This window comes from Amia ocellicauda, chromosome 21 (genome assembly GCF_036373705.1).
Source record: "Amia ocellicauda isolate fAmiCal2 chromosome 21, fAmiCal2.hap1, whole genome shotgun sequence".
Classification (NCBI taxonomy): Eukaryota; Metazoa; Chordata; class Actinopteri; order Amiiformes; family Amiidae; genus Amia; species Amia ocellicauda.
In genome coordinates this window covers 10,148,916-10,171,516 of record NC_089870.1, presented here as the reverse complement: position 1 = coordinate 10,171,516, position 22,601 = coordinate 10,148,916, and the positions used below count along the sequence as shown (strand labels likewise).

Below are 22,601 nucleotides of genomic sequence, written 5' to 3'. Positions count from 1 at the left end.
TGACAGTCACCTGCATTACCCTAGGCTAAAACCTGGGTGTTCCCCAACGGAAACAAGGAATACTTGTATTACCTTAGCAACTAAAATGCCATAATCTTCAAGCACCTCTGCAGACTTCTCCAACTGCTCAATAAAGAGGCCAGTGGCTGGGCTGACTGAAAAACATGATTACACACATTAGAACCTATTAAAAAAAAGGAATAAGCATTTGAAAATCACTTCAAAATAAGCAAAACTTACTTTTCTCCATTTTAATGTGGTGGGTTGAGTTTTAAAAAGAGGTTATACTGAACTTTAGTTGTGGCTTTTGCATTATGTCTCAGATTGGATGTTGCTTTAGACTCCATGCAATGTCCCAGCAATATGCAGAATAGTAATCTAATACAGATGTTGCATTGCCTTCCTTGAAAAACAGACATGAGAAAATGCAGAGCTGGGTCGCCCATTGCAAAGCCTCGTCTTATTACCTTTTCACATGGCTTACCTTTATTCCCAAAATAAACCAGTGCTGTTTTCCCAGATGTTTCTATGTCCAGATAGCGGTCTTGTGTGCACTCGATGAGTCTCGATGCATGTGGGGGGGTGCACACCGTCATGGACCCACACAGCACCCAGACAGCAAAACACACATGTTGCCATACCATGCTGAAGAGCACAGGGGAAAACATAATAATACAAAATATACACATTTCATCTTAAAATTTAAATTTGCGTCCCGCACATATTAAGAGAGCAAACTCCTGTCCCTTTCAAAACCTCCACGAAACGGCGAATAAATGTGTATACATCTCAAAACACATTTAGACTCAGTCAGCCTTTAATATGTTACTACTATGCTATAATAACTGTTCGATTTCATAATGTGATAGAATTAAGATGTTTTAATACACATTAACTACTTACACTCTGCAGCGAGATGCACCACACACTGTAGTCACAATGTCATCGATTTGTCGAGTTTAACTAGTAATCCAAGATCACCAGCTTGCACAGACAGTAAAACATTAAAAACTAAAAACGCAGCTTTAACATCATGTTTGAAATAATCTACCCTTCCGGCAACACCGCGCTGAACCCATAATCGAGCCAATAAAATCACACTCTCACGGCAGTGCTTGTCGGGAAAATATCCAACTGAGCAGCTCATTGGCCTTCTCAACAATGATTGACAAGCATGTGCTGTAATGTGATTGGCTGCGTATAACTTGATTGACAGTTACTCCTCCCACATTCCAATATGCCGCGGTTTTGTAGCGCAGATTCCTGCAGTTCTGCACAGATCTGCAGAATTCCGCCAATCCCATTGGTTTAGCAGCGCAGACCCTGGGCCCAAGGAGGCGACCATATCCTTCCCAGCAATCTCGCTCCTCAGCAAAGATCGCGTTCACTTGCATGTTCCCGCAGTTCTACACCGAATCAACAGAGAGCAGCGTTTTTCTGCATGACATCATTCAGCAGAATCTGCAGTGTACAGTGCAGCTTGTTGTTTTTGCTGGGAAGTTATTGGCTGTGACTGTAAAGTGATATAGATCACAGGTTACAAGTGGCAACATATTATAATTAACACAGTAAAAAAAAATAGAATTAGTACAGGGAATTTCTACATTGCATTGACTATAAAATTATTAAAAACATACTAAAACACGGACAGTTATAATTACTATACAAGACATTGATTTTTTACAAAGTGTAAATATACACACACACACACACACATACACACATATTACATCATTGAATAAGTGAAAATGTTAAAATGGCAATGGGCTGGACCCACTGCAAGACCAACAGATCAAATATGGACAAAGGAGGCTATCACATGGATCCCAAGATACTTAGAAGAAGATGACATAAAATATGGGAGGATTAAATAATTAACTTTGCAGGTGTGACATTCAAAAGAGAAGCCGTAGATCAAAGCAAATGGAAATATCTTGGGGAGGCCTTCATCCAGCAGTGGATCGATATAGGCTGCTGCTTATTATATTGTATATATATCGATTATATGCTTTAATATATATTCAAAAATAGACTGGACGTGATCCTTGGATCACTTAGTTATTAATGGACACCAAACGATCACGATGGGTTGAATGGCCTCCTCTCATTTGTAAACTTTCTTATGTTCTTATATCAATTCTATATGACAGAATACAATGATAACAACAGATTCAAGTGCAGTTGATGCAGTTCAGTTTTAAGGAGCAATCGGTGGCACTTGAAATAGAAATCCTGAGGCGTGAGGGAGCTGAGACAACAGACCTGCCAGGACAGAGTTGCAGTAATCCAGTCTGGAGATTACAAGCGTCTGGAGCAGGATTTGAGTGCAATGAGAACCAGCATTTGGGTCGCTATAAATAAAAATGTAGGGGCCCTGAGATAACCCTTTTATAATGCAAGTAGTGTATTATATATTAATAAAGTAGGGAGAGAGTCATCTATTCGGAAACTAGGCCTCAGGGTGCTAACAATAATAAGGTCACCATTAATAATGAAGACACTGGGATCAGTACTATTATGTAACATAATGTAGGGTCTCTACAATGATGTGCTTAATTATATGCACTGATACTATTGGATACAGGGTGACTTTATTGAAATGACATTTTCTTAGATTTCCTTGATGCAGAGCATTTTTCAATTCAAAATGTTTATTAATAATATCTGTGCAATATTAAGGTTAAATGTGTAATACTCAAATTCTGCTTAGATTAAAATAAACACTATAAGACAAAACTAAACGATTCCAGTGACTGTTATTTAATAAAGAAAAATATGCATCCCTTCCCGCATCTATTCAATCCAATGGTTTTATTTTATCGAGTTGAAGGCGAAGAGCTGACATCATCAAGAGCCTATCAAAACGATGATAACAAACGGCCGTTAATGTTTTAACCAATAGAAGTTCACGTCTCTGAGGTAGGCGGGGATAGGGTTTATAACGTGAAGGTAGCCCTGAAAGTGTAGCCATTGTGGCTCAAGCACTGGCGTGAAAGCGAAGGTCTAATAGGACGAATTCTGAGCCAAAATGGCGTCACAAGCGCAGCAGTGTGCAGTGCGTTTCCTATTGGCTAGTGGACGGGCACAAAACAGCAGTGTCGCTCAGCTGATCGTGCACCCCCCCCCCTCACGTATCTTTTTTTTCCAGAGTTGTTTTTTGCACAGAGGGAGCTGCTTTGCAGAGATTTGGGGGGTTTGTTTAGAGGGCTCAACAAAATATTGTTTGTTTCTTTTTCTTCTTTTTTTTAATTCCTATGATCTTTCCTACTGGTGCACAAGTTGGATCGCCGCTCTTTTAAATAGACCTGCAACTTGATGTGTGTGTGTGTGTGTGTGTGTGTGTTTGTGTGTGTGTGTGTTTTTAATTATTATTCGAAGAACAACAATATAGATGCATAAAAAGTTCAGGCCTTTTATTATTTTATGAAATCGATCGATCTAACTACATCAGATACATTTTACCTTCACCATAATGTTGTTGACAGATAGCCAGGCCAGTCTGAGTGTTTTGACGTCCGTCACGGACACCACGGACGAGCCGATCCGGGCTGCCGTCCCCCCGTCCGTGGAGCTGGGGCTGACGGTGGTCTACACCGTCCTGTACTCGCTCCTCTTCGCGTTTGTTTACCTGCAGCTCTGGCTGATCCTGCACTACGGGCACAAGCGGCTCAGCTACCAGACTGTCTTTCTGTTCCTGTGTCTGCTCTGGTCGGCCCTCAGGACTACATTATTCTCCTTTTACTTCAACAACGTGGTCCAGGCGAACCAGTTGCAACCACTGCCTTACTGGCTGCTGTACTGCTTCCCCGTCTGCCTGCAGTTCTTCACCTTGTGTCTGCTCAATCTGTATTTTGCACAGGTAAGTGCTGATGATACAACAGTTGTGTAGTTTTACTCTGCAAGTCTTTCCTAATCGCAAGAGATCAGTGTTGTCGGATCAATAAACGTTGCCTTTGTTTACTAGGTTATTATTGGTCAAGTTCATCATGTGCTTCAAATGTTTGTATGTTAGATCTGTTTAAAATATCCCGTCATAGTATTGCTTTTTTTTTTTTTGTGGTGGACGACAACCCCCTGGCCAGCTGGTCTGGTCATTCTTGATGTTTCCCACTAGTCACCAGAGCAATTCTCCCCTGTTGCAAAGAAAAGATAAGGCAAAGCTTAAAAAATTGTAATAGATCACAGAGCCAAAGCAGTACACCACACATCAACCTATTAAACGTCATATTTAGCCAATGGTCGCAGTGTTATGTGCATGTGTAGTTTTTATTGTTTTGGCAGGCTGACATCTGTATTAGGTTTGAAGACATATGTTTTATCATAGTCTATACACTGGGGAACTCAAGAGAGAGAGACTGCCCTCAATCTACGACACTATGCATTATATTTATAACACACAAAAAAGTGTTAGATAAGAAGAAGTGAGCCATGTTTCTTGAAACTTTGGAAAAAATTCTATCCTGAAGTTCAGTATGTCTTCCAGTATCAAAACTATGTAAAGGCGTGCTATTCATAGTTTATCAACATTGTCACAAGGAACAATCATAAATAAGGTACTAGCTACTAGCTTTGACAGTTATTTATTTGGTAAGTAAATTGACACTGCTTCTGTCATGACCCTCATTTTTTTTAACCTATTTAACTATTGTTGTATTTATTGGTCCAGGAATTGTAAAGGTGGCTTTTTATGAAAAATATATTGGACCAAGAATGTATGTATGAGTATGAGTTTATGTATGTTTGTATTTACAAATCATACGGGTATACCATGAGATATACAAGTGGAACCATCTTGGGGCCTTCATCCAGCAGTAGATGATGAGATATATATAGGTAATCACATTATTTATATAAGAACTAGACTTACAGCTTAAGATGAGCTAGAATAATTAGACTCAATTGGCTCTTCTAATGTTACTCTTCCGTCGCCTTTTTAAGTTGTTTGATTGCTGGCATATATCCCAGAGGAATACAGACAGGAAAACAATGACGTTTTGGCAAAAATGGAATAGTAGCCATTTTCAATATCTCCTCAGTAACCATAAACCTAATGTAACTTCTCAAAAAAGTAGTTGCACATTCCCACATGGTTGGCCTAAAAAATGTTGGCTGCTTTCAGTTTTCTAAAGGTCACTTATCAAATTCTTGTTCCATAGTTGCTGATCATAATGTTCCATCCAGTATACACCAGACATTTGTTCTCCAAAATCACATGACTATACATCAATAAAGTTAGTTACATTTGAAATGCACATGGGGAAAATTTGGACTCAGACTGCAATTTGCTTGTAAGAATTGTACATATTTTCCAATGATTCTAGAATACACCAAACACTATACTTTTGTTCTTTAAGACGCCTCCTTTGAAAAAGGTTCAGTACACTATCAAGCTGCACTTTTACTGTCTCTTGCAACATCGCCACTAGTTTTATCGATTGTTTATTTTCTTTTGCAATTCATTACTGCCCTCAGATTTACAAAGTGCAACAGGAGCATTCATATGATGCACCTATAAATAAACCGTAGGGGATCATCTATGCTGTGCTCGGTTCTGACAATGCATTGCAATGTATGAATACTAAGGCCTGCCGGAGTTGGCATTTAAAAGCCGGAGCCAATCGGAAGCACCTGCAGGAGCATTACATCATCATATTAAGTCCTGTACTATTCTAGGAACACAAAAGGGGCTGAATTGCACTGGCAAAGAAACTGTTACTCTTCTGACAATGCAGTAAACTGTTTGGGGTAAATTGTTTCATAGATCAACATGTTAGACCACAAATGGATTGGCAGTTGTGTGTTATTGCTCGAGTATGTGTTAAAATTATAGTATCAAACAATTACTTTACCAGACTGACGGCAAAACAAGCAAGTCAAGATATTTGTGATGGTGAATAACATTAAAAAAATGCCCGCAATGTATATAGGGAGTGTTTGTTTTTTAGCCGAAGGGTCCCTGAAATCGGAATGGCTTGCAATTAAAGGTTTTATGAGCCCATCTGATATCCTTTTGTCTGCCTCCTTCCTCCTTGGTGCGCAGGACCCCCTACTGTTGTTTGTGGACAGGATCAGTTCTTTTACAGAACAGAGGAGAATGATGCATTCACCGTTTTTTAATAGATTGCCACGATATTTACAATGTTACTGTAATATTGTGCAGAATAAATAGTTTCAATGTGGATTTATGCTTCATTGTTAAATACAAATCACTGTACTGGACTGGGGGGAGGAGAAAGGTGATTTCTGTCTCTTTGTTCTGATGAAAAGTGTAAAATAAATTAAAAAAGGGTTGAAAACTATTAATTCCTGCAGAAAGCAGATCTGCAGCCATTTACATTGTCTCAACTGAGAATGACTGGGAATTGAAGTGTCTGCTTGCTTTGGTGTACAGTACAGGGTTTACAGTTAAAAGGTTAATGACATTCACTTGATTTTTTTACAGATTATATTATTTTGCATTGGTAAGTTTGATGCTTGTGTGTGTGGGTGTGTTTCTTCTAATGTAGTGGACTTGAAATTGTATTTGCATTTGGTATGCAGTATCAGTATCAGTGTGTGTAGGGTAATGATCTGGACAGTAGCTAAATTATAGTGAATTTGACCTATTTGTTGATTTACTGAGTTCATTTGCATTAAGAAAAAAAAAATGCCAATGTGAAAGTACCACAAGCCTCCAGATTACAAAGCTCAAATTCTACTCCTCCGTAGGTGTAGATATGTTTTTTGTTTCTTGTACATTGTTCAATTAAAATAATTACCAATAAATATAATATTCAGATTTTTTAATAATTCACTAGAAATTTGTGTTAAAGTGTAAGATTCTCAATTTCATTTCCATCGAAAAACTGTATTAGTAATTTGAAGCAGTGTTTTTGAAGAGTTTAATGTAGTGATCCTTTTAAGATTGTAAGATACTATTCTTTGTTTCCGAACAAATGATGGGACATTTTCCTGAACGTGAAGTTGTTCGAGTGTTACTAATCCTGAAGCTTTCCACTAATAAAATGAATTGTGATGAACAAATAATGGCATGGCATGACCCACGGGAGGGCAGAAGGCAGAACAGACACCAAAACAGTGACACTAATATTGAGTTCAGCACTCGGTCACTGTGTTAATACAATTCCTCAAATATCACTGATCGCAATCTGTTTTGACACTATTTTTTAATCATTAAAGTAAATGGGACCATTTTGAAATCCTGCCAAATGCAGACATTACTTGATGTGAGTGAATCTGAAGTATTAGGAGTTTCTCATCATGATGCGTTTCATTGTGTAATTAATGGGTACCACATGTTCCAGATCCTTGACCTTTTGAATCTAGTGTATCGCCGGCAACACTTTCCTCTCATTCACTCCTTGAAACTGTTGTTATTCTGCATCAGCACAGAACTGTTGCCTAATCTAAATGTGTAACGAGTAAGAAACGACTGCCAAAAACATTACCTTTCTTTAGGAGCTTATTTCCTTTGTGATCGTTTCTTTTGTGCTACCTGCTTACAGTACTCTGTATTTGCAGTCCCTCCCTGTAGGTAAAACTGAGCCTTATCTGTGGCACATCTATTTGTAAAATGTGATCAGCAGTGAATCGGCCTTTTTTGTATTTGACTGTTAAGAAGTCATTGTCTGATGGCAATAAATATAAAGCATTTTCCGACTCACCTCCTGTCTGTGAGTAACTGATATGCGAGACAGTAGCATTGTGGTAAATCATATTCAGTTATTCCCAGCAGTTCATACCAGCCACATGATACATAGTGCTCATCTTTGGGATAAGTTGCGTTCTATTAAAACCATAATAGAAATCCACTTCTCTGTGCCAATGGGCTGAACTTACCTATTTCTGCAATTATATTGAAATATGTAATTAAAACTCAGCTAATAGTAGTAGTTAGCTCTAGGTCTATTTCACAAGATCTGTATGAATGTATTCTTGATGAGGTGGTTTACTGTTGATTATTTTGCTTTGGAAAACCTTACGACTTGTTTATTATTATGTATGTTAATTTGGGAAAAAATAAGAACTGATATTTGCAGAGAAACAACACTGTGTTCCCTGGATAATAGAGTTTAATCTCAAAAAATAACTAGGTAATCAGGCCAGTGCACTGGAGTATTCCAGTAAAGTAGCTGTTAAATCGTATATGTCATTCTAGCATTGTGGATGAGGGAGCCTTTGTCTGGCACTGTGAGGTGATCCTAACTGGCATCTCCAACCAAGCTCCTCAAGCCCATCCAGCTCTCGCATTGAAAGCATGTTTGATCCGCGAAGATGTCGCTGGCTCTGCTATGCACTGTACAGTAATAGGTTTATCTTGTTAACACATGACTGCTGTACAGTCCGAGTCATCTTCTTGGTGGATATTAAGCAAGAGTCTGTGTAAAATTGCTGATTGTTGATGGTTGATGTATGATTAACACAATATGGACATCGTGCAGGGCATGCTGTTGTCATGGGTTTCTGATACACCGGGCCTGTCTGCTCTTCATAAAATGGTGTTGCAATTAAGGGTTTAATGGCCTGGCATCCCCTGCTGGGTGTTAGTTACTGCTTGTCTTGCTGCTGCAGTGCCATCCCTGGATCCTCTTTCAAGTGAGTGACTGTCACTCTTCTCTGAAGAGCCCGGTCCATCACAGTCCAACACATTTCAGCCATATAGTCAATTAAACTGAACGCCGGAGATGTTTGCATGCGTTATGAGATGACAGAGTCTGTGGCACTGACTTCCTTTGATCTTGGGTAAACGAGTATTTTCTCGGGTGTGGAAAACCAGAGTGCGTTTGAATAAATGTGGCTTTTATCAGTTAAAGAACTTTCCAAAAATATAAGGTCTTGCACTCAGTACAGCTTACCACATCTCCATGGGCTTTTCCAGTTGCCTGCTCACGAGATCTGCTGAGACAGCAGCCAGCCCAGCAGCGGCGTCAGGGCGAAGCTGTAATGGAAATGGTCACGTCAGTTGGACTGTATGGAAGCGAGACGTGTGACAGTGAATGGTTATTGCACCTGACTGAGAAAGGGAGCAGACAGGATAGACTCGTGATCTCGTGTTTGTGTCGGGGGGTTGCGCAATCGCAGAGTGTTGTGCAGCTGGGAAACGCTAGTTTGGTGGTTTCATAAAGTGATTCAATAATTAGATGTCATCTGTTTGTGAAGCAGGCCTATGATGTAACCAAGTGCTAGTCTTTAATATTTGCCTTCATCTTGCTTTATTTGTTTCCCATCAGAATACAGTTTCTGTGCTGCAGAGCTCAGGGTGTCGACTGGTATCTTAAGAAATCTTTAAGAGTGAATCTGGAGCCACCTGCTAATAAGGCATGAGGGGAAATGAAACTGACCACACACTAAATTACAGAAGCATCATACAGTAACTACAGCACAGAGTGTTAGGAAATGAGAACCTGAAAGTGACTATTTCTTCATGGAGAATCTGGGTCTCCTGTATCCCTTGTTGGGCCGCATTCTTCATGCAAGTCACATGCCTTCACATGTAGGTGTTTATGTTTTTATCTGTTCAAAAAAATATGGCAAGGTGGTGTAATTTTGATCATTTTCGGAAGGAATGATTTTCCTTTTTTGTTTTTTTACTGGACGGGTCTTTATGTTAACAGCATGTGTGCTTTTATGACTCAAAAGTCTCTTTTAATAATAATAATAATACAAAGTTTCTGTTAAGAGTGTGGTGTGAGTAGTGTTTCAGTGTGAAATGGTTCTGCACATCTGATTGGTTTCAACTGAATCAGTGCACCAGTGTAATGAGCAATCATATGAGTGCTTCTCCTGAAACCTTCTCATACCTCCTTGCTAATCTAATCCTCATTATGACAGTCTTCAGTGTGCGGAGGCTGCTGATGTGAGTCATGGGTTTTGCGCTACATCCAAACAAACACTTTCCTGTCGTCCTTTTCAATTCCAATCCGTGACCCCTATTTATGTGTGGACTGGGAGGTTTCACAAACGGACAGCCGTGATGTGGGGTGGAGTTCTGGTGAACATATATCCTGCTTTTTTGACAGTTTAAGGTCCTATATGACACAGACTGCTGCTCTCGTGTTTTTCGGTCCGTGAAGTGAAAACTTGCAGTGCTTTCCTAACTGCCACAGCTCAGGGGCAGCACAGAGGAGAAGGTTTTAGTGTTTGTTTTCCTTGCCATTTCTTCCACTCAGGCTTAATTAATATTTAATTAGCACCCCAGTGTTGTATGTTGTGGGATGTCAGCTGTGTAAGCCGCCGCTTAGCTGTTTGGATAAGCAGCTTCTGCCGAACCATTTCAGACCGTGCTGCCAAAAACCGAGTAGTATGTTTTTTTTAATTTTAGGCTTCAATATTATCTGTGTCAGATGACAATTTGAAGGAATTCTGTAGATGTGCATTTTTAGTTTTTGTTTGTTTACCAGATGCTGAATCTGAATCTAGAAATAGCTGTGCCTAAATCATGACAAGAAATGCTCTTGCCTTTTATGTTTTTCTTTGTGCTTTGCGGTGAGAGGTGAATCTTTTTTAGTATAACTGATTATTACAGCCCTCCCCTCCCACAGAAGGGGACTAGCCTACTTTTGGGGGATAGGGTTGAATCAGACTTGTTTTTCTTGGGAATTGAATGCACATTAAAATGATAGATTGTTGTGCTGTCCTGTCACGTGACCGCATTCACTGGCTCAGCTAAACGATTGTTTTTGACAGAATCATAAATAAGTAACACAATAGGGGCCGTATACCTGACTGTAATTTAAATGGATCCCTGCAGAGTTCAGGCTGTAAACAGGAGCATTGGCTAATGCACCGGAGTCGGCTGCATGTAGTCACCACTCACCACACCACCCCCCGCACATCACTTAACATCTGTTTTCAATGTCAAGAAATGGCTCGGATTTCACTTACTCTGGCCTCCAAAGGCTACCCCCATTGGCTCTGATTAACTGAGTCTAGCAATATGAAAGCATAGCAGCAATGATATTTAGTCAGGAGTGTTTTGTTCCTTCCTTGCAGCAGTTCCAGTTTTTTCCATCAGTTTAAAGATTCAGAAATCTGAACTAAATGCAGTCATCTCTGGTCTGTCTAGTGTGCAGAACTACAGATCAGGCCACTCTAGAGTAATATTAAGTTTCTGTTCTTAAATAAGTTTTTGGAAGTGAGCAGTCTGTCTCGTACAGACAGAAAACCTACCAGAGGACATATGACTAACATTAATTTTAACGTAAGACTTGTTTTTGTTGACAGTGGTATCCACAGGAATGTGTTGTCTGTTTTATGCACACAAGGAGGGGTTGTACAGAACTGGTAAAAGTAAAAGCTGTGTTTGTCTGTGGTTAGGATTTTTGTCTGAAACGAACCTATGCACATCTCCTTTGTGTTTCTGTAATTTCACTTCAGCATTTTTCTGCCATTTCAGTTTTCTCCAATCTCAGCTCTCGATTCTCCCTTGGCCTTCACTGTGCTCATCTTTGAGTTTGACGTTTACAGCCTCTGAGTCTGAACACGCAGACAGCGAGAGGGATTGTTGCCGGGAAATCAGTGTGACAAATAACAACCACAGCATAGAACTACAATAGTCTAGAGAATCGCATCAAAATGGACATATGAAAGGCAATGAGAAGTACATTAAAGGCAGATGCGACCAGCCCATTAATTGCAAAGTGACTGAGAAAGATGTTTTGAAAGTGTAGTGATTGATGCATCTCTCACAGCTAGAGCAGGTGGCAAGGAAGTAGGCAGCCCTGATGATTATGATGAGAGACATCCATTTCTGCTCTGATCTGGATGTTTGTATTCCCGACTGCAGGGAACCTTTTTAGCCACACTTTTGTTTGGGTTGTGAATTGCAATTTCACAGCCTCCCCCCAGTGTAAATTTAATTTGTTCTGCTCTGTATTAAGTGGAAAGAAACCACCAGTTGTTCCAAATACAAACAACTAGTTATAAAATAAAACATTACATATTTTTTTTCCTTATAAATAAATTCAGTACTTTTTAGTTATGCGATAAATGATAATGGTGTTGCATCCTGGCTCTTTTTTAAAGCTCTCATCAGGACTACCAAATTAGTTTTGTTTGCGGAACAGTACATCAGTTTGCTTCAACTGTAAGTGCTCTCTCCTTTGTTGCCACACTGCCCTCCAGCAGTATTGCCCTTCCTTTAGTTGAATGATTGAAGACAATGTTGCCCTTGGTGAATATGAAAGAATTTAGGTATATCCTGGATTAACCTTACTGCTGATAATGCAGTGCAGAAAACGCATCTGCAATCTGCTTCAGCAAGATGGTGTTTCTAATACTCTTTCAAACAGTTGAAGCAGAGTTGGTTCTGAGATGTTTCCCTTCATTTGCTAGCTTCTCTTACATGTTGCTGAGGGCTGACACCCTGGTATGATGCGATATAACCCATCAGATGGCCTGGCACAGATTTGAGAAAAATGAATTACAGACCAAAGGAAGAAAGAAAGAGTTTGTGCCTGCTGGCCCGTGTCCAGGCAATGAGATTTAGCTGAGTGTTCCTCTAGCGCAGATCTTCGCTAGACGCTGACTGTATGTAATTACTAACGAACTCTGTGGTGGCCTGCCAGTGCGGTGGGCACAGTGATGAGATGGACTTCTTGTGAGACGGCATCTTTCTGGAAGTGTTGTGCATTAAGTCCTTCAGAGAGTTTGGGGTTCAGTCTGAAGCCCTAATCCGCTACCTCACTCAACTAATGCCTTTTCTAATTTCTCTTCTCTTTTTCAGGTCATGTTTAAAGCCAAAGCCAAGTATTCACCAGAACTCAACAAATACAAGTAAGAGCTTTTCTTTTGTCTCAGCACTTGGGTTTAGGTGAAATCTTGACCATCTAATGTTCCAGCTGATGTTCTGAGGAGGCTCCTATTTAACTCTGAAGTTACTATGTCTTTAAAAGTAGTTATTTCATAAGATATTGTCACTGTACTTAGTGAGTGTCCCAAGTGAGGAACGAACAACTCAACGCTTACCTACTTCCCTCCCAGGGTGCCACTGCGACTTGCCTTCCTGTTCGCCAGCCTGTTCTTCCTGGTAGTGAATGTGACATGCGCCATGCTGGTGCAGGGTGGCGTGGCGGAGAGCGAGCTGAAGCGCACGGTGCTGGCGCGGGTGCTCATCAACGACAGCCTGTTCGTGCTCTGCGCCATCTCGCTCGCCATCTGCATCTTCAGGATCGCCAAGATGTCCTCAGCCAACGTCTACCTCGAGTCCAAAGTAAGCCGGCGTTCCCCTCCGGAGAACAAACCTCTGTCAAAACCAATGTTGTGTTTATGAAAGGGGAATCTTCCCTCTGAAATATCTTCTTTTACCACCTATGTTTCTTGATTTTTGTTGAATGTCTAATTACGGGGAAGAACTAGCCTAACACTTAACCCTGGTGCTGTGTGTCTGCAGGGCACGTCGGTATGCCAGGCTACTGCGATTGGTGCCGTGGTGATATTACTGTACACCTCCAGGGCCTGTTACAATCTGGTGGTGGTGGCCCTGTCTCCCGAGGACCGGCCGAGTTCCTTCAACTATGGCTGGTACAACGTGTCTGATCAGGTGAGGGTTGGCCTGGGCTGCCATTCAGCCCCTAAAAACTAGCCGAGCTCTTAGGAGTATCTTGCATTGTAGCCTTGTTTTATTGGCTTCAGTTAGGACATGATGTAAATTGTAGTGTATGTAAATATCGAGCCAGGGACACAGTGCCGTTAAGGTTTTGCTGCAGCCAGACAATTCGCTGCTCCAATGAGCTCGAGCTCCAATGTCTTGCTTTCTGTAGCTTAGCAGTCTCTGCTGATGAGGGTTGGGAGGTGACACTGTAAGAGGATTTGGCTAAATTGTGAACTTGGATGACAGCCATTGACCTTCACTCTTCCTCCCAGCTTGGCAAAAAAGCAATTTGTCTAGAAGGAAAAAACTCATAAACCTTCAAATTTTTTGGTATTAAATCCCAGCCTTTATTTATGTATGACTCTCTGTGCCTTAAGGCTTTTGCCCCTCTTCTGTAAATGAGTATTAATACCCGGTCAAGAGAAAAAAAAAATGAAGTGAGGACCAGACAGTCTGAGTCCATTTTAAGAGTAAACGGATAAACGGGGGCCTGTATTCATTTAAATCTGTGTCCATGTGTGTAAAAGCCATAAAACCCTCGATAAACCTTGCTGGCCTAGATAAATAACTACACTTCAGTTCATTGTCAGTGAAGCGTTACGGGAGCTAGCTCTCTCAAATAATTAATAATTGACCTCTTCCATTGTGTTTGTGATCAGCCTGCAAACACCCCATGTGTGTTTAAGATCACAGGGCTGTGTGCTGTGGTGGTGTAGAAAGCAGTGTGAGTCATAAGCCCACTGTCTCCTGCCGTGATCTCTGGGTTTTTATCTGGATTTTCAGGACTGAGGATGAGGTGTGTGTGTGCAAAGGTTTACAAGCTTATTCCCCCTTGCATTGAGAGAGAGTGAGACCACATTTTGATGCTGGCCATTTGTAAAATTAGATTACAACACATAAGTGTGTTTCATTCGATTTCCTCAATGACACTTGTGTTTGAGGTTTCCCCAGTTTAAATGAAATGGGAATTCATTATTTCACACAATGAACAGAGTTGCTATTGATCTTTTTTTACAGGTTACCCTTTTCCTTTTCTACAGTGAATGCAACCATTGAATAAACTCATCAAAGTCAATCTGCTGCAGCTCACTGTTGTACCAAAAAAAAGAATTGTGAAGGATGCCGTCTGTACTCCATGAGATGCTTTGTTTTTCTATAAATAGTGCTGCCTTTTTAACATTGCCATAGGCGGTAGTAGCTCTGACCTAGATTGGCTTCACTCCTGAGTGTTGCAGGCAGGGGTGGGGGCTTCCCTGGGCCTGCGAGGGAGTCACTGAGCCGTCTGTGTGCTTGTTTATCCAGGCCGACGTGGAGAAGATCAGCGGGGAGTCCTATGTGGTGTTTGGGATCATCCTCTTTTTCTGGGAGCTCCTTCCCACCAGCCTGGTGGTGGTGTTCTTCAGGGTGCAGCAGCCCAACCAAAACCTGGTGAGAGACGTGGTCTTCGCCCTCGGCCTCGTCTGTCGTGCTCATGTGAAAGCACTAGACCTCAGAAGCTGGGTAGCGAAGGGTTCTGCATATCCACAAAAAAGTCCATCCCTGAAATATAAAGAGTTTGGTTTAATTTATTTATTTTGTGGCATTTCCGTATTTTAACCCCAAGAACAAAATAATAGAATAATACTTTTTGTTAATGAGAACGAAGGGAGACGCCAGTTTCAGGCTGCCAGTTTGACCCTAGGTGTTACTGTCATATTCATGCTTTCTTTATCTACCTGTGTGTGTTTCAGGCGCCGGGGGGGATGATAAACAGCCACAGCTTCAGTTCCAGGGCGTATTTCTTTGATAACCCACGGCGCTACGACAGCGATGATGACCTGTCTCGCAGCGTCGGGTCACGAGGAGAGAGGGGCAGGTAGGTGCACAATACCACGCTTATTCCTGTTCCTTTTTACATACAGTGGCAGTCACAATTATGGGCCTACTTGGACAATATTACAGAAATCCAACTAAAAAGGGACCATAATGCATTTGGTGTATGAAAAACTTTCTTAAATCAATGTGAAAATGACATACATTGTGCTGGGGTTCTGGATCAGTTACTAGAAATGTATTACCCTTCGTAATGAGGTGTATATTTCCCTGTCTCTCAGAAGGCTGTAGACAACTTTCTGACCATTAGATCTCATTCCTACTTAAGTTCTAATTTCGATCGAACCCAGACAAGAGAGCCGATGGACAATCAAGTGCGTGTTGGTCTAAACAGGCAGTCGACGGTAAATTAGTTACTGTGGCTCCGAGGACGAAAATAAAATGTGATGATCATGAACCCATAATTATCCATCAAAATGCGAGTTCTTCTGAGAGAATTCGCAGGACAAATCTGAATTCCACATCCTGGAACGCAGACCACGGTCCACAGACAACAGAAACACTGGTGGCTGTACAAACCAAAGCATAGTAAAATGTTAGCCAGCATTTCCCCTGAATTTGTTATTGAAATGCTTAATATTTTTTCTGACACCATTATGTTGTTCTGATGATTTATTGCTAATTTGAATTTTGGTAATTTGTGAATGTTGGGCCCCTAATTTCCTGCTAAGTATGTCTTCCTTTGATGGATAAAGCTGCAAATGATCAAGCATGATAAAAAAGTTAGTTTTATTAGATTACTTGTATGTATCAATGTATTATTTGGAGCTAATATGACCATTCTTCTTGGATTATTTATTACACTTTCATTTTAACTAATGCAGTTTTTGCCACTCCAGATTTATCATATTAAGTCATCTGGCTGCTTCTGTCTACCTTGTGTGTGATGTGGCGAGAAGCTCTGACCCTGCCGTGTCCTCTCTTCCTCGGCAGTATCCTGTCCTCCACGCCTCAGACCGGCCCCGGCTGGTACGGGACGATCCGTAGGAATGGCAGCCTGACGGTGGTGCCTCATCTGCTCAACGGGCCTCCGGCTGCATCTGCGCCCCTGCTCTTAGCTTATGGCAATATCCAAACCAACCAGCACCACAACTACTACTCCACGCCTCAGAACTACTATTCCACCCCGCAGAACTAGCTCCCTGACCAACCTGGCAGTGCAACCCCAGCCTGCCAGGTCATGAATTTGCCCTGTATTCCCAACCAGCAAACTCCTGGCTAAGGTAAACGCCCTCCCCCACCACTCCCAGGCAAGTCCGCACAGTCGCTTTGAACTTCTTGGGAGTCAGTCAAGGGGGCAGGCCAAGCTGGGACTGAATGAGTTTGCTTCATATGGGCTTGTTTACTTTTTCTTCTGTTTTGTTTTTTCCTTTCATATTATTTAGGAAGATTATAATACTACAGAGTGTGCTTGGGGGCTTGGGAGGGCGGAATATAATTATTATTTTGCTGAAACACCTCCAAATCCTACAGGTGATAGATTTGGGCAAGCAAGAGAAGTTTTGTTATGGACTGCACTGGCTTGCAGCCCTTGGGGTGGATCGTTTTCCTCTCCCAGCATTCTGTCTGTCTGTTTTGGTCGTTTTTGGAGTCTCACAGGTAGTCTGATTTTGGATCTTCCTGTGTAAGTGGACTCGCTCTAATAAGCTGGGATGCGATTTTTTGCACTTCAAACCTGCACATTATCAGTTTTGATCAAGCGGCTTCCTTCCTGAATGTAGATTGACTCGGCGGACTGCTGACCGAAGCCTTTTGGCTATCTTAGGCCAAAGAGAGAGAAGGACTCTGGAGCAACGCACTGCTGCAGAGTGGACTTGCTCTGGCCCTTATGTGAAGCTGGTGTGCGCTGAAAAATAAAGAAAATCAATCAAACACTTGAACAATAAGATGAGAGTGTTTACCGATGGATCGCGAGAGATGAGTCACTTCTGCCAAAGAGCCCGGGCGCGCAAGATTGAAAGCCATTCGAATAAGCCACAGTTCTCCCACAGAAGCCGTGGTGCCTGGTGTCTGGTAGGCTGTGGTGTTCTGTCAAGGCCCATTTTGAACTAAGCACAAGGACAAGTGTGTTTCCCATCCGAGAGACCTTTCAAAGATGCATACACAAGAAGCGTTCTGGCAGTATGAGGGCAATAATTCAGCTACGTGAATGTGCTGTGCCAGATCAGCTTTAAAGCAGTGATCTTATTGGATGAAGAGGGTGCTTTGTTACATCCTTGGTACTGTGAGAAAATGGGACATTTGTGAATACCTAACATGGGATCCTCTTCCCTTGCAGACCCTATTGTGTTTCTCTCTGTGTAGATGTACTTAGAAAAGAACCTTGGTTAAGTCCAGTAAGTCTGGGGAAATGGCATTTTCCAGTATATATCGATGTGTCAATATTATACAGTATCTATCAGTAGCATCTTAGTTTACAGCGTTGAGTCCATCACATTCTGAACAACAGAAATTGTGCCATTGTTTCACAACTTTTTTTTTTTGCAAACCAGTGCACTAAATGATGTATATATGGAAAAACTAATAAGCTGTATTTCAACCTGGGTTCTCTATAACCTGATGCCTGTCACATCATGGCAGGTGGCTTCTCATATCGGCTGCTGGGTACAGATTTTCACGGCAGTCATGTGACACGCAGGCAGGCAGGCACGCACATGGTACGATCTGCAGACAGAGGGGGCCCACATGCTCAGTTGGGCCTCTCTTCTATGAATGTGTGAAGGAAGGAGTAGCGGTCAATGTGGTAAAGCAATTCAGGTTAAGGGGATTATAGGTCCCATGTTAATTTGTGTTAATGAACAGTGTTTCCCGCATCACTCCTGTTAAGGGATAAAAAAAACGCTTTTTAGTGGATCTGGTAGAACTGGTTCTCTGTGACACTGTGACAATATTTTCTTTCTTTGCAGTGAAGGGAGTATTGAGGAACAATATATTGTTAATAGCACTTCTATCTGGCAAGTAAAGGCTGGAGGGAAAGGGCCAGTATAGTCTCTGGGTAAATGCGATGTTCTACAATTGGGCAGTTCTGTTCACCTGCCAATTCCCTCTGTTGTCCTGTAGATGACACTACTGTGGCTGACTGTCCTTTCCCTGCTGTCCATTAGAACTCATGTTCCGAATGAGCAAAATGACCTACCTTTTATAGTTTTATTTTTTTAATGCAACTAGATGAAATTGTGGGGCCACTGTGACATACAAATGTAACTAGGACATTCCATAACCCATCTGAGAAGATTGCAACTGGAGTTAAACCGTTAATACCTTGCATGCAATAGTGCTGTATTAGATGGCCTTTAGGTACTTGTATGCAAGATAACTTTTATGGGTTTTTTAATATATATTTTTTTAAATCTCTTCCTACCTAACTCCCCCAGCCCCCCTTGAGGTCATTTGCTTTTTGGACAGTGCTGGCAGTGTGGCTTTGATTGAAGCTCTTCTTTTGTGCTGACTCCTATTGAGAGAAGCAGGCAGACGTATTCATAGAAGTAATTGGAAATCTTCAGTCACGTCAGTCAGTTGACTTATAGGAGAGTCTGAGATCAATCAAATTTCCGAGTTAAGTGCGAAATTGGAAGAGGAATTTTCTGGGTGGCAGAGAGAGCGAGGAATGAATTTATCGGCCAACCAATCATTGAAGAGCTGAAAGACTCTGCTCACCTTTGCCGGTGGTCTCAAATGTAGTGCTGTTGTTGAGATTGGCAGGGCTCACTAGAGCTACCATGTGCCATGAGAAGCCAATGAATTATGGGCAGGGGCTCCAGACTGGCATGGCCTCTCCCCAAGGATGATGTCTAGAGACTTGAGCTGTGCAGTAATGCCCTCTGTGACCACATGTACAGCGGCAGCATCCAGTGCCATACTGTCACAACTAAGCGAGACGTTCAGTCAAAGGAGGGAATTTGCTTTGTCCTGTCTGCCAAAGATTATATGCCGTGCATATTAACATTTCTCTCTCCGGGTAGCAGACAAATGGGTTCAGTTTGGCTCCCACTGTTACTTTACAAAAACATAACACTGTGAAGCTGCATCAAGCACAGTCTCCTGTGGGCAGTTATGGGAGGAGCTTGTTAATGCTTTGTCTTCAGTTCCCTTTAGGATTTACAATGTCAAACACTGCTTGGATGTTGAAGGTATTGTTCTAGGCAACATGGATTTGCTCAGAGAAAGGTGAAGTAGGGTTTTGTCTGGGTCTGCGAGACCCGGGACAGTCACCATGGTTGAGGTGATTCTTTCACCATGGAATATCCTATTTCAGATTTTTTTTTTTAAACATAATGGAAATCAAACCATTACTCAGCAGACGATGTGTGAATCTCATTCCATATGAACTCAAAAACACCTTGTGGAGAACTGGATATGTGATTCACTTTGAGATGCTAGCCCGGGACTCCCATGTATGATTTCTGTATGTCAGACCAAATGGCTGGTGAAAGTGAGTGTTAAGGTAATTGGAGTCATTCTCCACACTATTTACATCAGTCTTTTTTCTGCCCATATGGTGGCCTACCCTTTTTTTGTTTTTGATTAATTAGAGCTTTCCCTGTGTTTGTTCCCATGTTGGTGAGGGGTGTGTGTGTGTGTCACAGCTGTACCCTGTGATAGCCCAGGCCTTCAGTGAGTAATGGACCAACATCCTATAATATTACTCCCATGGTCCTTTATGGCAGTTTTGTTTATTTTGGTGTGCAGCTTTGTGGATGAGAACCACGTGAAAAGTTTCACCCAGCCTTCTTGCAACAGAAATTCCCAAGGCTCATATTGAGACGCTTAGTTAATGATCATAGGATAAGGGGACCAGTTGAACTACGTCTCCTTTTTGTAGACCGAACCTTTGCGTAAGTTTTGATAAACATTAATATATAAAAAGAAAATGTCAAGAATTAATTAAGAATAGGTCAAATCTTTGAACTTGAAGGCTGGTATCTTCAAGCAAGGATACAACCAGGTGTGCTGGTGATCCAGGGCTGGTGTAATCAAGTACCAATCATTCCCATTGATTCCAGAGCAGGATTTTGGCACAACCAGATTGTTAATTGTCCAATTAATAGTTTGTTTATTGAATTGTGTAACTAAGAAGCAGTTGCACAAAATACTTGCACTGGAATATATTAGAAAAATGGTGTTTGGCGATCTCTGGTCCAGAAGAACCAATGAAAGTTGTCATTCCAAATAATATAATAGGATTACATGTAACGGTAACGTGTTGTGTGCTTAATGGAAAGCAAAACTCTCTAGCCCAACTGCTACTGAGAGAGTGGACACTAAGCACATCATTGTCTTCAATTTTCTTAGAATTAGTTACTTAGAATTTGCTGGAATCCTTTTTTTTGTTTGTTTTTTTGCATTATAATGAACCAAATGCTTTGATGTCAATGGTAAAGCTAGGGATAGTGAACAGCTGCAACACGTGCCACTTTAGTGAAGGTCTACTGTAGATGCATTGAGAATCCACATCACTGAAGTGACCCACACTGCTTGTGTTTGTGCTAGTGTGACCAATTCTGTGAACGCAGGCTGTGTCGCCGGCTGTGAACGCCAGATGGAGTCCAGGCAAAATAAGGCATTTTGTGCAAGATCAGACTAATGTGTTGTCCTTTCAGTTACAGAAAAAATCCTATCACATTTCAGGGCAGATGAGAAGTGGATTGGGTTTCCTCATTCCCTTCTCTGCAGAGACTCTGGTAAAGCTGGTTCTGAGCACATTATGATGATGTTGCTTACCAAAAACCCTGGAACAAGCAAAATGCTGCTGGACCTCCCATTATCCCTGCACAGCAACGTCCATCTTGCTTACAGAAGTGGCATCTGGTCTAAAAAGGTGGTGTCTGCATTCTCAGTCTGCTCTATTCTCAAATATCAGTGGCTGTCCTGTTATAGGGAAATGGTAGTTTAATACCTTTCGTATTGTCTGGCTGTTTTGTGTACGACTCCATTCCATCATGAGTTGATCTCACTTGCAGGGAAGCAATGTCGTGATGGAGTGGGGGCGTGAGGAAAGCAAGATGAGAGCTTTCGTTTTAAATCAAAAGACAAATGTCTCTCTAACTCCACTGCTTTATTCCCAGTGCAGGGTTTCAAGCATCTCAATGCCCCCCCCCTCCCCTCGTCGAAGCACTTTTACTGTGATTTAAAGAATGTATAGGCCCTGTTGCGTGTGACATTTAAAATGCCATCCATCTGAACAGAGGTGGGGAAAAAAAATAATCTTTTGTGACAAAAGACTAGAAATGCAAACTAAGGACATGTAACATTCAATTTATACTTCATTGGTACGTGCCTGCAAGAATCGCTTATTCCTGTACATCCTGATATCTTGTGTTACAATCTCGGTGGTTTTAGCGATTAATCAACTAACTTTCTAACGGTTTGCTTTGGTTTACTTTTTGTTTTATTCTTCAAGATTGTTAATGTTTTAGTGGCCAACTTTGGAAACGAACAGATGAGCAGTTTGCTCTTACCAGCTTTAGGAAAACCAGAAGCATCCATTACCATAATGGTAGACTTCCTTACAGTAGAAAGGTATCCAATGGTTTTAGAAAGCAGAACAATTACATTTAAAAGCATTAGTTAAGAGGCAGCTATCACTACAATGAAAGAATAGATTCCTAATGCTTGGTTCGAGGATCGTTCCAGGGTTTTCCACATGCATATCTGAAGACGTAAGCATTCTCGTAAGTACAAATACATTTCCAAACATGTACAGTATGAAAAATGTGTATTTCAAAATATGTGAAAGTTACAAGTATTGTATTTTTGCGGTTATTATTTTTCTGTGAAATTAATTGTTGTATATCAGCTTTTCTTTCCCTGACAAAGCCAGTTTGTAGCCTTTTGTTATTTTATTTTATTATTTTGTACCATTTGTGGCCAATGAATGTAACGGGTTTATCCATATTTCATAGTTCACTAAAGCTGTATGCAAGCACTACCATGTTTAAATAAAGTTTTATTGCACTGTTTTAAAAGAGTGTTTGTCTAAGTAAAACATCTAATTCTGGAAGTTATGGTCGGGCCTGTCTGTACAGACAAAAAGAACCACACCTTCCTTCCTGGTCCTTTAAGTTAGCAGAGTAAAACCTAAAGCAAAAGCTTGAGGACATAACTTGAATGCTGTTCTAACTAAAGTAATTTGGCTACT

The 22,601-nt window shown here is 41.2% G+C and overlaps 2 protein-coding genes across 2 annotated transcripts in view; one reads left to right on the top strand and one right to left on the bottom strand.

Moving 5' to 3' along the window:
• The window catches only part of txndc16 (thioredoxin domain containing 16), a 34,462-nt gene extending 32,784 nt beyond the window's left edge, over window positions 1–1,678 (bottom strand). Inside the window, exons 1-3 of the mRNA XM_066694258.1 lie at window positions 904–1,678; window positions 485–645; window positions 73–155 (exon numbers count right to left, since the gene is read on the bottom strand). Coding sequence (XP_066550355.1) covers window positions 73–155; window positions 485–644 — 243 coding nt within the window. The 5' untranslated portion in view covers window position 645; window positions 904–1,678. The remainder of the gene's footprint in view (window positions 1–72; window positions 156–484; window positions 646–903) is intronic.
• Window positions 1,679–3,033: 1,355 nt separating this feature from the next.
• Window positions 3,034–22,428, top strand: gpr137c (G protein-coupled receptor 137c). The gene is made up of 7 exons (XM_066694261.1): window positions 3,034–3,859; window positions 12,725–12,774; window positions 12,982–13,210; window positions 13,391–13,540; window positions 14,894–15,019; window positions 15,322–15,446; window positions 16,397–22,428. The coding sequence occupies exons 1-7, from the start codon at window positions 3,473–3,475 to the stop codon at window positions 16,599–16,601; spliced, it is 1,272 nt and encodes a 423-aa protein (XP_066550358.1). The 5' UTR covers window positions 3,034–3,472; the 3' UTR covers window positions 16,602–22,428.
• The last annotated feature ends 173 nt before the right edge of the window (window positions 22,429–22,601 follow it).